At 49.3% G+C, this 13,589-nt stretch overlaps 1 protein-coding gene across 1 annotated transcript; it reads right to left on the bottom strand.

Moving 5' to 3' along the window:
- Positions 1-11,368: 11,368 nt before the first annotated feature.
- Positions 11,369-13,246, bottom strand: LOC119780825 (mannose-binding protein C-like). Its single transcript, XM_038281024.1, has 5 exons — positions 13,172-13,246; positions 12,740-12,864; positions 12,506-12,574; positions 12,193-12,258; positions 11,369-11,920 (listed from the first exon to the last, which is right to left on the bottom strand). Exons 2-5 carry the CDS (start codon positions 12,849-12,851, stop codon positions 11,538-11,540), a joined length of 630 nt encoding a protein of 209 aa, XP_038136952.1. The 5' UTR covers positions 12,852-12,864; positions 13,172-13,246; the 3' UTR covers positions 11,369-11,537.
- Between the last annotated feature and the right edge of the window lie 343 nt (positions 13,247-13,589).

Raw genomic sequence — 13,589 nt, 5'->3', positions numbered from 1 at the left:
AGCTCACCCAGAGCTTCAGGCTAGAGACAGGTTTCCTGTGAAGCAGCTCACCCAGAGCTTCAGGCTAGAGACAGGTTTCCTGTGAGGCAGCTCACCCAGAGCTTCAGGCTAGAGACAGGTTTCCTGTGAAGCAGCTCACCCAGAGCTTCAGGCTAGAGACAGGTTTCGTTGTGGGAAGCAGCTCACCCAGAGCTTTAGGCTAGAGACAGGTTTCCTGTGAGGCAGCTCACCCAGAGCTTCAGGCTAGAGACAGGTTTCCTGTGAGGCAGCTCACCCAGAGCTTCAGGCTAGAGACAGGTTTCCTGTGAAGCAGCTCTCCCAGAGCTTCAGGCTGGAGACAGGTTTCCTGTGAGGCAGCTCACCCAGAGCTTTAGGCTAGAGACAGGTTTCCTGTGAGGCAGCTCTCCCAGAGCTTCAGGCTAGAGACAGGTTTCCTGTGAGGCAGCTCACCCAGAGCTTTAGGCTAGAGACAGGTTTCCTGTGAGGCAGCTCACCCAGAGCTTCAGGCTAGAGACAGGTTTCCTGTGAGCAGCTCACCCAGAGCTTCAGGCTAGAGACAGGTTTCCTGTGAGGCAGCTCTCCCAGAGCTTCAGGCTAGAGACAGGTTTCCTGTGAAGCAGCTCTCCCAGAGCTTCAGGCTAGAGACAGGTTTCCTGTGAAGCAGCTCACCCAGAGCTTCAGGCTAGAGACAGGTTTCGCTCTGTGAAGCAGCTCTCCCAGAGCTTCAGGCTAGAGACAGGTTTCCTGTGAAGCAGCTCTCCCAGAGCTTCAGGCTAGCGATGGAGGACATGGTTTCTTGTTGAGAGATTGAGCTCGTCCCATGAGCTGTTCAGGTTGTGAGACAGGTTTCCTGTGAAGCAGCTCTCCCAGAGCTTCAAGCTAGAGACAGGTTTCCTGTGAAGCAGCTCACCCAGAGCTTCAGGCTAGCGACAGGTTTCCTGTGAGGCAGCTCACCCAGAGCTTCAGGCTAGAGACAGGTTTCCTGTGAGGCAGCTCACCCAGAGCTTTAGGCTAGAGACAGGTTTCCTGTGAGGCAGCTCACCCAGAGCTTCAGGCTAGAGACAGGTTTCCTGTGAGGCAGCTCTCCCAGAGCTTCAGGCTAGAGACAGGTTTCCTGTGAAGCAGCTCTCCCAGAGCTTCAGGCTAGAGACAGGTTTCCTGTGAAGCAGCTCACCCAGAGCTTCAGGCTAGAGACAGGTTTCCTGTGAAGCAGCTCACCCAGAGCTTCAGGCTAGAGACAGGTTTCCTGTGAGGCAGCTCTCCCAGAGCTTCAGGCTAGAGACAGGTTTCCTGTGAAGCAGCTCACCCAGAGCTTCAGGCTAGAGACAGGTTTCCTGTGAGGCAGCTCACCCAGAGCTTCAGGCTAGAGACAGGTTTCCTGTGAGGCAGCTCACCCAGAGCTTCAGGCTAGAGACAGGTTTCTTGTGAAGCAGCTCTCCCAGAGCTTCAGGCTAGAGACAGGTTTCCTGTGAAGCAGCTCTCCCAGAGCTTCAGGCTAGAGACAGGTTTCCTGTGAAGCAGCTCTCCCAGAGCTTCAGGCTAGAGACAGGTTTCCTGTGAAGCAGCTCTCCCAGAGCTTCAGGCTAGAGACAGGTTTCCTGTGAAGCAGCTCTCCCAGAGCTTTAGGCTAGAGACAGGTTTCCTGTGAGGCAGCTCACCCAGAGCTTCAGGCTAGAGACAGGTTTCCTGTGAGGCAGCTCTCCCAGAGCTTCAGGCTAGAGACAGGTTTCCTGTGAAGCAGCTCACCCTGAGCTTTAGGCTAGAGACAGGTTTCCTGTGAGGCAGCTCACCCAGAGCTTTAGGCTAGAGACAGGTTTCCTGTGAGGCAGCTCACCCAGAGCTTCAGGCTAGAGACAGGTTTCCTGTGAGGCAGCTCTCCCAGAGCTTCAGGCTAGAGACAGGTTTCCTGTGAAGCAGCTCTCCCAGAGCTTCAGGCTAGAGACAGGTTTCCTGTGAAGCAGCTCACCCAGAGCTTCAGGCTAGAGACAGGTTTCCTGTGAAGCAGCTCTCCCAGAGCTTCAAGCTAGAGACAGGTTTCCTGTGAAGCAGCTCTCCCAGAGCTTCAGGCTAGAGACAGGTTTCCTGTGAAGCAGCTCTCCCAGAGCTTTAGGCTAGAGACAGGTTTCCTGTGAGGCAGCTCACCCAGAGCTTCAGGCTAGCGACAGGTTTCCTGTGAGGCAGCTCACCCAGAGCTTCAGGCTAGAGACAGGTTTCCTGTGAGGCAGCTCACCCAGAGCTTCAGGCTAGAGACAGGTTTCCTGTGAAGCAGCTCTCCCAGAGCTTCAGGCTAGAGACAGGTTTCCTGTGAAGCAGCTCTCCCAGAGCTTCAGGCTAGAGACAGGTTTCCTGTGAAGCAGCTCTCCCAGAGCTTCAGGCTAGAGACAGGTTTCCTGTGAGGCAGCTCACCCAGAGCTTCAGGCTAGAGACAGGTTTCCTGTGAAGCAGCTCTCCCAGAGCTTCAGGCTAGAGACAGGTTTCCTGTGAGGCAGCTCACCCAGAGCTTCAGGCTAGAGACAGGTTTCCTGTGAGGCAGCTCACCCAGAGCTTCAGGCTAGAGACAGGTTTCCTGTGAGGCAGCTCACCCAGAGCTTCAGGCTAGAGACAGGTTTCCTGTGAAGCAGCTCACCCAGAGCTTCAGGCTAGAGACAGGTTTCCTGTGAGGCAGCTCACCCAGAGCTTCAGGCTAGAGACAGGTTTCCTGTGAGGCAGCTCACCCAGAGCTTCAGGCTAGAGACAGGTTTCCTGTGAAGCAGCTCTCCCAGAGCTTTAGGCTAGAGACAGGTTTCCTGTGAAGCAGCTCACCCAGAGCTTCAGGCTAGAGACAGGTTTCCTGTGAGGCAGCTCACCCAGAGCTTCAGGCTAGAGACAGGTTTCCTGTGAAGCAGCTCTCCCAGAGCTTCAGGCTAGAGACAGGTTTCTTGTGAAGCAGCTCACCCAGAGCTTCAGGCTAGAGACAGGTTTCCTGTGAGGCAGCTCTCCCAGAGCTTCAGGCTAGAGACAGGTTTCCTGTGAGGCAGCTCACCCAGAGCTTTAGGCTAGAGACAGGTTTCCTGTGAAGCAGCTCTCCCAGAGCTTTAGGCTAGAGACAGGTTTCTTGTGAAGCAGCTCACCCAGAGCTTCAGGCTAGAGACAGGTTTCCTGTGAGGCAGCTCACCCAGAGCTTCAGGCTAGAGACAGGTTTCCTGTGAAGCAGCTCACCCAGAGCTTCAGGCTAGAGACAGGTTTCCTGTGAGGCAGCTCACCCAGAGCTTTAGGCTAGAGACAGGTTTCCTGTGAGGCAGCTCACCCAGAGCTTCAGGCTAGCGACAGGTTTCCTGTGAAGCAGCTCTCCCAGAGCTTCAGGCTAGAGACAGGTTTCCTGTGAAGCAGCTCTCCCAGAGCTTTAGGCTAGAGACAGGTTTCCTGTGAAGCAGCTCTCCCAGAGCTTTAGGCTAGAGACAGGTTTCCTGTGAAGCAGCTCTCCCAGAGCTTTAGGCTAGAGACAGGTTTCCTGTGAGGCAGCTCTCCCAGAGCTTCAGGCTAGAGACAGGTTTCCTGTGAGGCAGCTCTCCCAGAGCTTCAGGCTAGAGACAGGTTTCCTGTGAAGCAGCTCTCCCAGAGCTGCAGGCTAGAGACAGGTTTCCTGTGAGGCAGCTCTCCCAGAGCTTCAGGCTAGAGACAGGTTTCCTGTGAAGCAGCTCTCCCAGAGCTTCAGGCTAGAGAAAGGTTTCCTGTGAAGCAGCTCACCCAGAGCTTCAGGCTAGAGACAGGTTTCCTGTGAGGCAGCTCTCCCAGAGCTTCAGGCTAGAGACAGGTTTCCTGTGAAGCAGCTCTCCCAGAGCTTCAGGCTAGAGACAGGTTTCCTGTGAGGCAGCTCACCCAGAGCTTCAGGCTAGAGACAGGTTTCCTGTGAGGCAGCTCTCCCAGAGCTTCAGGCTAGAGACAGGTTTCCTGTGAAGCAGCTCTCCCAGAGCTTCAGGCTAGCGACAGGTTTCCTGTGAAGCAGCTCTCCCAGAGCTTCAGGCTAGAGACAGGTTTCCTGTGAAGCAGCTCTCCCAGAGCTTCAGGCTAGAGACAGGTTTCCTGTGAAGCAGCTCTCCCAGAGCTTCAAGCTAGAGGAAGGTTTCCTGTGAAGCAGCTCTCCCAGAGCTTCAGGCTAGAGACAGGTTTCCTGTGAGGCAGCTCACCCAGAGCTTCAGGCTAGAGACAGGTTTCCTGTGAGGCAGCTCTCCCAGAGCTTCAGGCTAGAGACAGGTTTCCTGTGAAGCAGCTCTCCCAGAGCTTCAGGCTAGAGACAGGTTTCCTGTGAAGCAGCTCACCCAGAGCTTCAGGCTAGAGACAGGTTTCCTGTGAGGCAGCTCACCCAGAGCTTCAGGCTAGAGACAGGTTTCCTGTGAGGCAGCTCTCCCAGAGCTTCAGGCTAGAGACAGGTTTCCTGTGAGGCAGCTCTCCCAGAGCTTCAGGCTAGAGACAGGTTTCCTGTGAAGCAGCTCACCCAGAGCTTCAGGCTAGAGACAGGTTTCCTGTGAGGCAGCTCTCCCAGAGCTTCAGGCTAGAGACAGGTTTCCTGTGAGGCAGCTCTCCCAGAGCTTCAGGCTAGAGACAGGTTTCCTGTGAAGCAGCTCTCCCAGAGCTTCAGGCTAGAGACAGGTTTCCTGTGAGGCAGCTCTCCCAGAGCTTCAGGCTAGAGACAGGTTTCCTGTGAGGCAGCTCACCCAGAGCTTCAGGCTAGAGACAGGTTTCCTGTGAGGCAGCTCTCCCAGAGCTTCAGGCTAGAGACAGGTTTCCTGTGAAGCAGCTCACCCAGAGCTTCAGGCTAGAGACAGGTTTCCTGTGAAGCAGCTCACCCAGAGCTTCAGGCTAGAGACAGGTTTCCTGTGAAGCAGCTCACCCAGAGCTTCAGGCTAGAGACAGGTTTCCTGTGAGGCAGCTCTCCCAGAGCTTCAGGCTAGAGACAGGTTTCCTGTGAGGCAGCTCTCCCAGAGCTTCAGGCTAGAGACAGGTTTCCTGTGAGGCAGCTCTCCCAGAGCTTCAGGCTAGAGACAGGTTTCCTGTGAAGCAGCTCACCCAGAGCTTCAGGCTAGAGACAGGTTTCCTGTGAGGCAGCTCTCCCAGAGCTTCAGGCTAGAGACAGGTTTCCTGTGAGGCAGCTCTCCCAGAGCTTCAGGCTAGAGACAGGTTTCCTGTGAGGCAGCTCACCCAGAGCTTCAGGCTAGAGACAGGTTTCCTGTGAGGCAGCTCTCCCAGAGCTTCAGGCTAGAGACAGGTTTCCTGTGAGGCAGCTCTCCCAGAGCTTCAGGCTAGAGACAGGTTTCCTGTGAGGCAGCTCTCCCAGAGCTTCAGGCTAGAGACAGGTTTCCTGTGAAGCAGCTCTCCCAGAGCTTCAGGCTAGAGACAGGTTTCCTGTGAGGCAGCTCTCCCAGAGCTTCAGGCTAGAGACAGGTTTCCTGTGAGGCAGCTCTCCCAGAGCTTCAGGCTAGAGACAGGTTTCCTGTGAGGCAGCTCACCCAGAGCTTCAGGCTAGAGACAGGTTTCCTGTGAGGCAGCTCTCCCAGAGCTTCAGGCTAGAGACAGGTTTCCTGTGAGGCAGCTCTCCCAGAGCTTCAGGCTAGAGACAGGTTTCCTGTGAAGCAGCTCACCCAGAGCTTCAGGCTAGAGACAGGTTTCCTGTGAGGCAGCTCACCCAGAGCTTCAGGCTAGAGACAGGTTTCCTGTGAGGCAGCTCTCCCAGAGCTTCAGGCTAGAGACAGGTTTCCTGTGAGGCAGCTCTCCCAGAGCTTCAGGCTAGAGACAGGTTTCCTGTGAGGCAGCTCACCCAGAGCTTCAGGCTAGAGACAGGTTTCCTGTGAGGCAGCTCTCCCAGAGCTTCAGGCTAGAGACAGGTTTCCTGTGAAGCAGCTCTCCCAGAGCTTCAGGCTAGAGACAGGTTTCCTGTGAGGCAGCTCTCCCCAGAGCTTCAGGCTAGAGACAGGTTTCCTGTGAGGCAGCTCTCCCAGAGCTTCAGGCTAGAGACAGGTTTCCTGTGTGGCAGCTCACCCAGAGCTTCAGGCTAGAGACAGGTTTCCTGTGAGGCAGCTCTCCCAGAGCTTCAGGCTAGAGACAGGTTTCCTGTGAGGCAGCTCACCCAGAGCTTCAGGCTAGAGACAGGTTTCCTGTGAGGCAGCTCACCCAGAGCTTCAGGCTAGAGACAGGTTTCCTGTGAGGCAGCTCTCCCAGAGCTTCAGGCTAGAGACAGGTTTCCTGTGAGGCAGCTCACCCAGAGCTTCAGGCTAGAGACAGGTTTCCTGTGAGGCAGCTCACCCAGAGCTTCAGGCTAGAGACAGGTTTCCTGTGAGGCAGCTCACCCAGAGCTTCAGGCTAGAGACAGGTTTCCTGTGAGGCAGCTCACCCAGAGCTTCAGGCTAGAGACAGGTTTCCTGTGAGGCAGCTCACCCAGAGCTTAAGGCTAGAGACAGGTTTCCTGTGAGGCAGCTCACCCAGAGCTTCAGGCTAGAGACAGGTTTCCTGTGAGGCAGCTCACCCAGAGCTTCAGGCTAGAGACAGGTTTCCTGTGTGGCAGCTCACCCAGAGCTTCAGGCTAGAGACAGGTTTCCTGTGAGGCAGCTCACCCAGAGCTTCAGGCTAGAGACAGGTTTCCTGTGAGGCAGCTCACCCAGAGCTTCAGGCTAGAGACAGGTTTCCTGTGAGGCAGCTCACCCAGAGCTTCAGGCTAGAGACAGGTTTCCTGTGTGGCAGCTCACCCAGAGCTTCAGGCTAGAGACAGGTTTCCTGTGAGGCAGCTCACCCAGAGCTTCAGGCTAGAGACAGGTTTCCTGTGAGGCAGCTCACCCAGAGCTTCAGGCTAGAGACAGGTTTCCTGTGTGGCAGCTCACCCAGAGCTTCAGGCTAGAGACAGGTTTCCTGTGAGGCAGCTCACCCAGAGCTTAAGGCTAGAGACAGGTTTCCTGTGAGGCAGCTCACCCAGAGCTTCAGGCTAGCGACAGGTTTCCTGTGAGGCAGCTCACCCAGAGCTTCAGGCTAGAGACAGGTTTCCTGTGAGGCAGCTCACCCAGAGCTTCAGGCTAGAGACAGGTTTCCTGTGTGGCAGCTCACCCAGAGCTTCAGGCTAGAGACAGGTTTCCTGTGTGGCAGCTCACCCAGAGCTTCAGGCTAGAGACAGGTTTCCTGTGAGGCAGCTCTCCCAGAGCTTCAGGCTAGAGACAGGTTTCCTGTGAGGCAGCTCTCCCAGAGCTTCAGGCTAGAGACAGGTTTCCTGTGTGGCAGCTCTCCCAGAGCTTCAGGCTAGAGACAGGTTTCCTGTGTGGCAGCTCACCCAGAGCTTCAGGCTAGAGACAGGTTTCCTGTGTGGCAGCTCACCCAGAGCTTCAGGCTAGAGACAGGTTTCCTGTGAGGCAGCTCACCCAGAGCTTCAGGCTAGAGACAGGTTTCCTGTGAGGCAGCTCACCCAGAGCTTCAGGCTAGAGACAGGTTTCCTGTGAGGCAGCTCACCCAGAGCTTCAGGCTAGAGACAGGTTTCCTGTGAGGCAGCTCACCCAGAGCTTCAGGCTAGAGACAGGTTTCCTGTGAGGCAGCTCACCCAGAGCTTCAGGCTAGAGACAGGTTTCCTGTGTGGCAGCTCACCCAGAGCTTCAGGCTAGAGACAGGTTTCCTGTGTGGCAGCTCACCCAGAGCTTCAGGCTAGAGACAGGTTTCCTGTGAGGCAGCTCACCCAGAGCTTCAGGCTAGAGACAGGTTTCCTGTGAGGCAGCTCACCCAGAGCTTCAGGCTAGAGACAGGTTTCCTGTGAGGCAGCTCACCCAGAGCTTCAGGCTAGAGACAGGTTTCCTGTGAGGCAGCTCACCCAGAGCTTCAGGCTAGAGACAGGTTTCCTGTGAGGCAGCTCACCCAGAGCTTCAGGCTAGAGACAGGTTTCCTGTGAGGCAGCTCACCCAGAGCTTCAGGCTAGAGACAGGTTTCCTGTGAGGCAGCTCACCCAGAGCTTCAGGCTAGAGACAGGTTTCCTGTGAGGCAGCTCACCCAGAGCTTCAGGCTAGAGACAGGTTTCCTGTGAGGCAGCTCTCCCCAGAGCTTCAGGCCAGAGACAGGTTTCCTGTGAAGCAGCTCACCCAGAGCTTCAGGCTAGAGACAGGTTTCCTGTGAGGCAGCTCACCCAGAGCTTCAGGCTAGCGACAGGTTTCCAAACTAAGTTCAACACTGCGGCCTCAAAGCAAGGTCTGGCAGCTGGTTATAAAGGGAAGGTCTCTTGATGAGTAGATGCGTCTCAGGTGTGCTGGAAGACTCCAGCTCCAGGAGACCCACGGCGTACTCTGCTGGTGGAAGGTGGTAAAGCTCCTCTGCGCCCTCTGGTGGGCAAGCCTGAGGATCCCAACACAGATGCCATATCCGTAAACAAGACCTGTTCTCGTCAAATATTCTGGTGACTACAACCAGTTATAGTTTTCACATGGTCTCAGACCAACTTTTGATCAAAAGCTTTAGGCCTACCCTTTGTCGTGTAGATCAGTCCTCAGCGAGAGTCGTCACCAGTATGCCCAGGGCAGGGCTGGAGCAACCTATTGGCTCCGTCCGGCGAAGGGTGGATGGCTGTCGACAGTTTCTTGGCCTTGGTCCCGCACGGTCCTGGACAATTGGATCTTGACTCCCGGGTTTCGGCACCAAAAATGTTGGGTTTAAATCCAGAGAAATGTGAGTTTAAGAGGACGAAATGATCAAACACAGAAAGGGATTTACAACGTCAGCCTCTGCACAGGGGAGAAGAACTGCTGGCTCACAACCAGCACCTTTTCTCCCAGTTCCCTTCACAGCAGAGCCTTTTATTAACCGTTTACAACATAATAGGGCGGGTCTTAAACAGAAGACCCTGTAATGATTATCTGGCAGGATGCAGGTCATAAGACAGAGTGACTCTGCCTTATGACCTACTGGCCAGAGGCAGGTCATAAAGGAAATTACCCTGAACTGACCATCTGGCTGGATGCAAGTCACACAACAGTGTGACTTTGCCTCATGACCTACTGGATGCAGGTCATAAAAGTTTATGACCCTCCTGATTGAATCACAGGAAAGAAATGTAGCATCTTATTTCTTCAATGTTTCATATGCACACTGTTAAGGAAGAAAATATTCTAACATAGTTAACTTTGGAAAAAGGTTGGCTTTTCATTCTTCCCTTCCCAGGTCCACTCGGCGAGCTGTGTTTGGTAATAAAAACCAACATTGCGTGTTGACGTCACAGAATTACAGAGTTTAATCCAATATAAGACAATGCATACACTTAGAAATAAGACAATGCACAAACCTACACCAGAAACTGCAGAATAACAGAGACATACATTCAATTTACCTGACATAAAGAAAAATAGAAAAGAAAGGCAAAGACGCGTCTTTGGAGAGAGCTGGTGCAAAAGCAAAATAGTGGCAGCTATCTGAATTTTTGCCCCTGTGCACAAAATTTTATAATGTAGATAAGTCCTTCCCTTTAGTATAAGGGCCTCCGCTTGACCAATTGGAAGCTACCTTGGACACTCAGAAAAACTAATTTACGGCCGGGCCCCCACTGGATTCTAAGGTCATCTGGCTGTCATGAGATAAAGTTTAACAGAATCGATGTGGAATGTTGAGGGCCCCTTTCCTGCCATAAATCTCAAGAACAAACTTAAATTCAGTATTTTGGTTCAGGGAAAGGTTATCTTCACAGCTCAATCTTGCTATTCTGCACCATTTCACCCCAAAAGATTGAATCCTGCCTTAAACCACATAGAATCAACAGAACATGAGATACAATTCCTTTTTCTCACATATAAAACATAATATTCAATCTAACATATTCAATTACCCCATTAAACATATATCCTGAGCAATTTTCTAATACTAAACAAAACATTTTCATTCAAACAATTTCAATTTGATTCTGATATTGTCACAGATAGTACAATTTTCAATTAAAAAACATGATATTAATACTTAGAAAAATGTCTTAAAAACTAAATGTTAGTGTTTAAACATTCTACATTTTATTCAGTATCACAGCATCTCAGATGTTTATTCTGGAAGACTTTTGATCTTCTGTAAACCAAGCAGACCTCTCCCCTGAGGCTCAACTGTTATTCACCCCCCAGGAGATACTCATTTTATGGCCTCCTGTGCTTTGAATACTTACCCATTAGTAGTTTTAAATCATTAACACAGCCTTGTTCAAAATTAAGAAATATGGTCAAAATGAAAGTGTTCAACAAACCTTTTACGCATGCCATAAGATCAACTGTATTAAAGACTAAAAATAATCATTTTTCTTCAACAACACACATTAATTTTATAATTGTAACCCTAACACATCCATCCATCCATCCATCATCCATCCATCCATCCATCCATCCATCATCCATCCATCCATCCATCCATCCATCCATCCATCCATCCATCCATCCATCCTTCCATCTTCTTCCTCTTATCCGGGGTCGGGTCGGGGGGGTAGCAGCTTCAGCAGGGAGGCCCAGACCTCCCTCTTTCCAGCCACTTGGTCCAGCTCCTCCGGGAAAATCCCATGGTGCCCCCAGGCCAGCAGAGAAACATAGTCCCTCCAGCGTGTCCTGGGTCTCCACCTGGTCCTCCTCCCGGTGGGACGTGCCTGGAACCCCTCACCAGGGAGACGTCCAGGAGGCATCCTAATCAGATGCCTGAGCCACCTCAACTGGCTCCTCTCCATGTGGAGGAGCAGCGGCTCTACTCTGAGTCCTCCCCGGATGACTGAGCTCCTCCCCCCTATCTCTGAGGGAGAGCCCAGACACACTACGGAGAAAACTAGTCTTCTATATCTGCTGTTATTATTATCATTTTATTTATTACAGATTTTTTTTCTTATGAATTTTTCATTTATTTATTTTTCATCTTATTTTGTGTTAAAAAATAAAGAGTTGGAATGTTTTTGTAAGAGCTTTTCTGGTGGAAAACCAGATGCGGCTCAGCCTCACTTAGACATCCCCCCCACCAACCCCCCCCCCCCCACCCCCCACCCCCCCTCCAGACACACACACTCGCAGACATGTTGTTAGCTGACAGCTCTATATATATATATATATATATATATATATATATATATATATATATATATATATATATATATATATATATATATATATATATATATATATATATATATATATATATATATATATATATATATATATATACATATATATATGTATATATATTTGAACTTAAAGTCATCTGAATATCTGTTACTTTGAACCTTATTGACATATAATTTCCTTTTATTTCTTTACTTTTGAAATCTGATTAACTTGTGCCATAATCATCAAAAACCAGACAGGACACACATGCATGTCAGGCTAATCGATGGTGTAGTTAGTTTATGTATAGAAGTGTTAAGTAATGCCAAATACCACACGATTGAATATTTATAAACGGAGATATTTTGCTATGCAGGTCAGTTAATAGGCGTTTGCTTATGTAAAAGTTATAGGTCATAAAGATGATATAATCAGGGCAAAAGGAAAGACAAAAAGTGAGAAAAGGCAGAGAAGCTGTATGTTAGATTTCTATATCTGACAGATGATGTAAGCGTCCAGAGAGCAGTCTTTGGTCAGTCTCCAGGTGCCGTTCTCAGTGACCACGCTGCAGCCAGTATCCTGAACGGTTGGATCCGGCTGACTTTCTCCCCATTTGGTAAAATTCAGGGCTTGATTTTTCATGTCAGCCTGGAAGTTCCCCTCTGCTTTCTGACTGTTGATGTTGATCCAGGCTCTTTTATCAGCTTCACCAAGCAGCTGAATCAGTTTCCGGTTCTCCTCCTCACTCTGGGGCAGAGCCACTTCTAAGCCATGTTGGGAGCAGAACTCCACGGCCGTCAGGAACGATCCTCTCTCCTTGTTGGACACAAAGTATCTCTGATCTATCTTCCTCACAAAGTCAAAGCTAACAGCTGGATAAAAAGGAGAAAATCAGAATCACATTATTAACATGTCCACCATTTGAAAGAATTTTGATGCTATTTTATTTTGTGTTTTTCATTTTTTAACCATAGCTTTAGATCCTTCTCTAACTGCGCAGGATCTAATTTGAATATAGATCATCCATGGACAAAAAAGAAGTAAAATTCAAGAACAGATGAAGGAATACATTAGATCCTGATTAACATTAGATCCTTTGCTGCTGTGTGATAACTGGCTGATCCACCTTAAATCGGAAACCCACCGAGGTCTATCTTTGCAGCGATCATCTTCAGTCTTTGGAGTTTTTGTTCAATGGAATCAAAGCGATCTGGATGAAAGGAAATGTGTTTGGTTACCACAGTTTGATTGCAACACAGAATTGTATTGCTGCATTGTTCTTTGCTCTTCAATAATGGTTGCTTTAAAATATATTTTCTCTAACACCTACAATGTCAAAGCGGTAAAGAGTTATCTTGTTCTGCTAAAATAATCTACTGTCTTTTTTCTTTTCTGATGCACTTGAGTTTCATTGGATGAAATATTGTCACAACTTATTTATTCCTCATATTCATCACCTCCTCCACAGACGATGGCAGGTCCTGGTAACCCGGGTGTTCCTAGGGACCCGGGTGGTCCTGGGAACCCTTATTCCAAAAAACAAGAAAAATAATTTATTGTTGTTTTATTTGTTTTTTTAACATAAAATGAAAAATGTTCCTGGTTTATCCTTTCTAAATTCATTCTCATGATTATTTTAGATCATCAGAAAAACTCCTCAAGTATAATCACTTTGCTTTGTCAGCTTTTACCTTTACGTCCTTTCTCACCTTGGGGCCCCTGGGGCCCCGGCAGCTGACCGCAGCTCATAGGAACCATCAGGCAGGAAACACAGTAGAGAAACCAAAGCTTCATCTTATCCATGTAGTCTTGGATTCTGTAAAACAAATATTTGTCCTTCCTGTTTTCCTAGCAAGATTTTTCTCAACAAACGAGTAGATAACGGTTGAAGTATTATCTTTATAACGCATAAGGTCTAGTTAAACTAAATTTGCAGTAAATTACATGTTATTATTTGTGTACAAGACAAGAGTCTGAAAAGCTCTGAACTTCAGGTAAATCGCCAGTAAATAAGTCTATGTAAAGGAGTTCTTTAGTTATATTTACTAAAAACTACAAGTTTTTATGATGCACTAATGACCAGAAGTTGCACATTGATTAAAAATAAGAATAGAGAAACTCACTGTCAGAATATGTTTATCCAGGATGTGTTTATTCTTTGCTAGTTAAACACTTACTGTGGCTAAAGATTTTGGAGTCCAGCCCCCAGAAACGATATTTAATCAGTTATGTTAAAACATGCAGAAGATAAGCAGAGACATCCTGTATTCTCAGAAATATGAGTCCGGATTGACCTTTTTCTCTAAAAACAAGTTTGCTGACTTCAGTCGTTAGAATTAAAAGTTTCTCATACAACTTGGAAAATATAATTTTATAATTATGCATCCTAACATAGCAGAAGTTTTAAAAGCAAGATAAGTTTGTTCATAAAAGGCATTTCAATAGGAAAGAGAGAAAAGAGATGCTCAGTGGTTTCACTGACGAACGCCTCAACAAATAGGAGGAGCTTGAGTTACCATCATCCATCCATCATCCATCCAT

The sequence above is a fragment of the Cyprinodon tularosa genome, unplaced genomic scaffold (genome assembly GCF_016077235.1).
Source record: "Cyprinodon tularosa strain WSP-4 unplaced genomic scaffold, ASM1607723v1 ctg1662, whole genome shotgun sequence".
NCBI lineage: Eukaryota > Metazoa > Chordata > Actinopteri > Cyprinodontiformes > Cyprinodontidae > Cyprinodon > Cyprinodon tularosa.
Note: the sequence above shows the minus strand (reverse complement) of the source record. Positions and strands in the feature narration are given on the sequence as shown.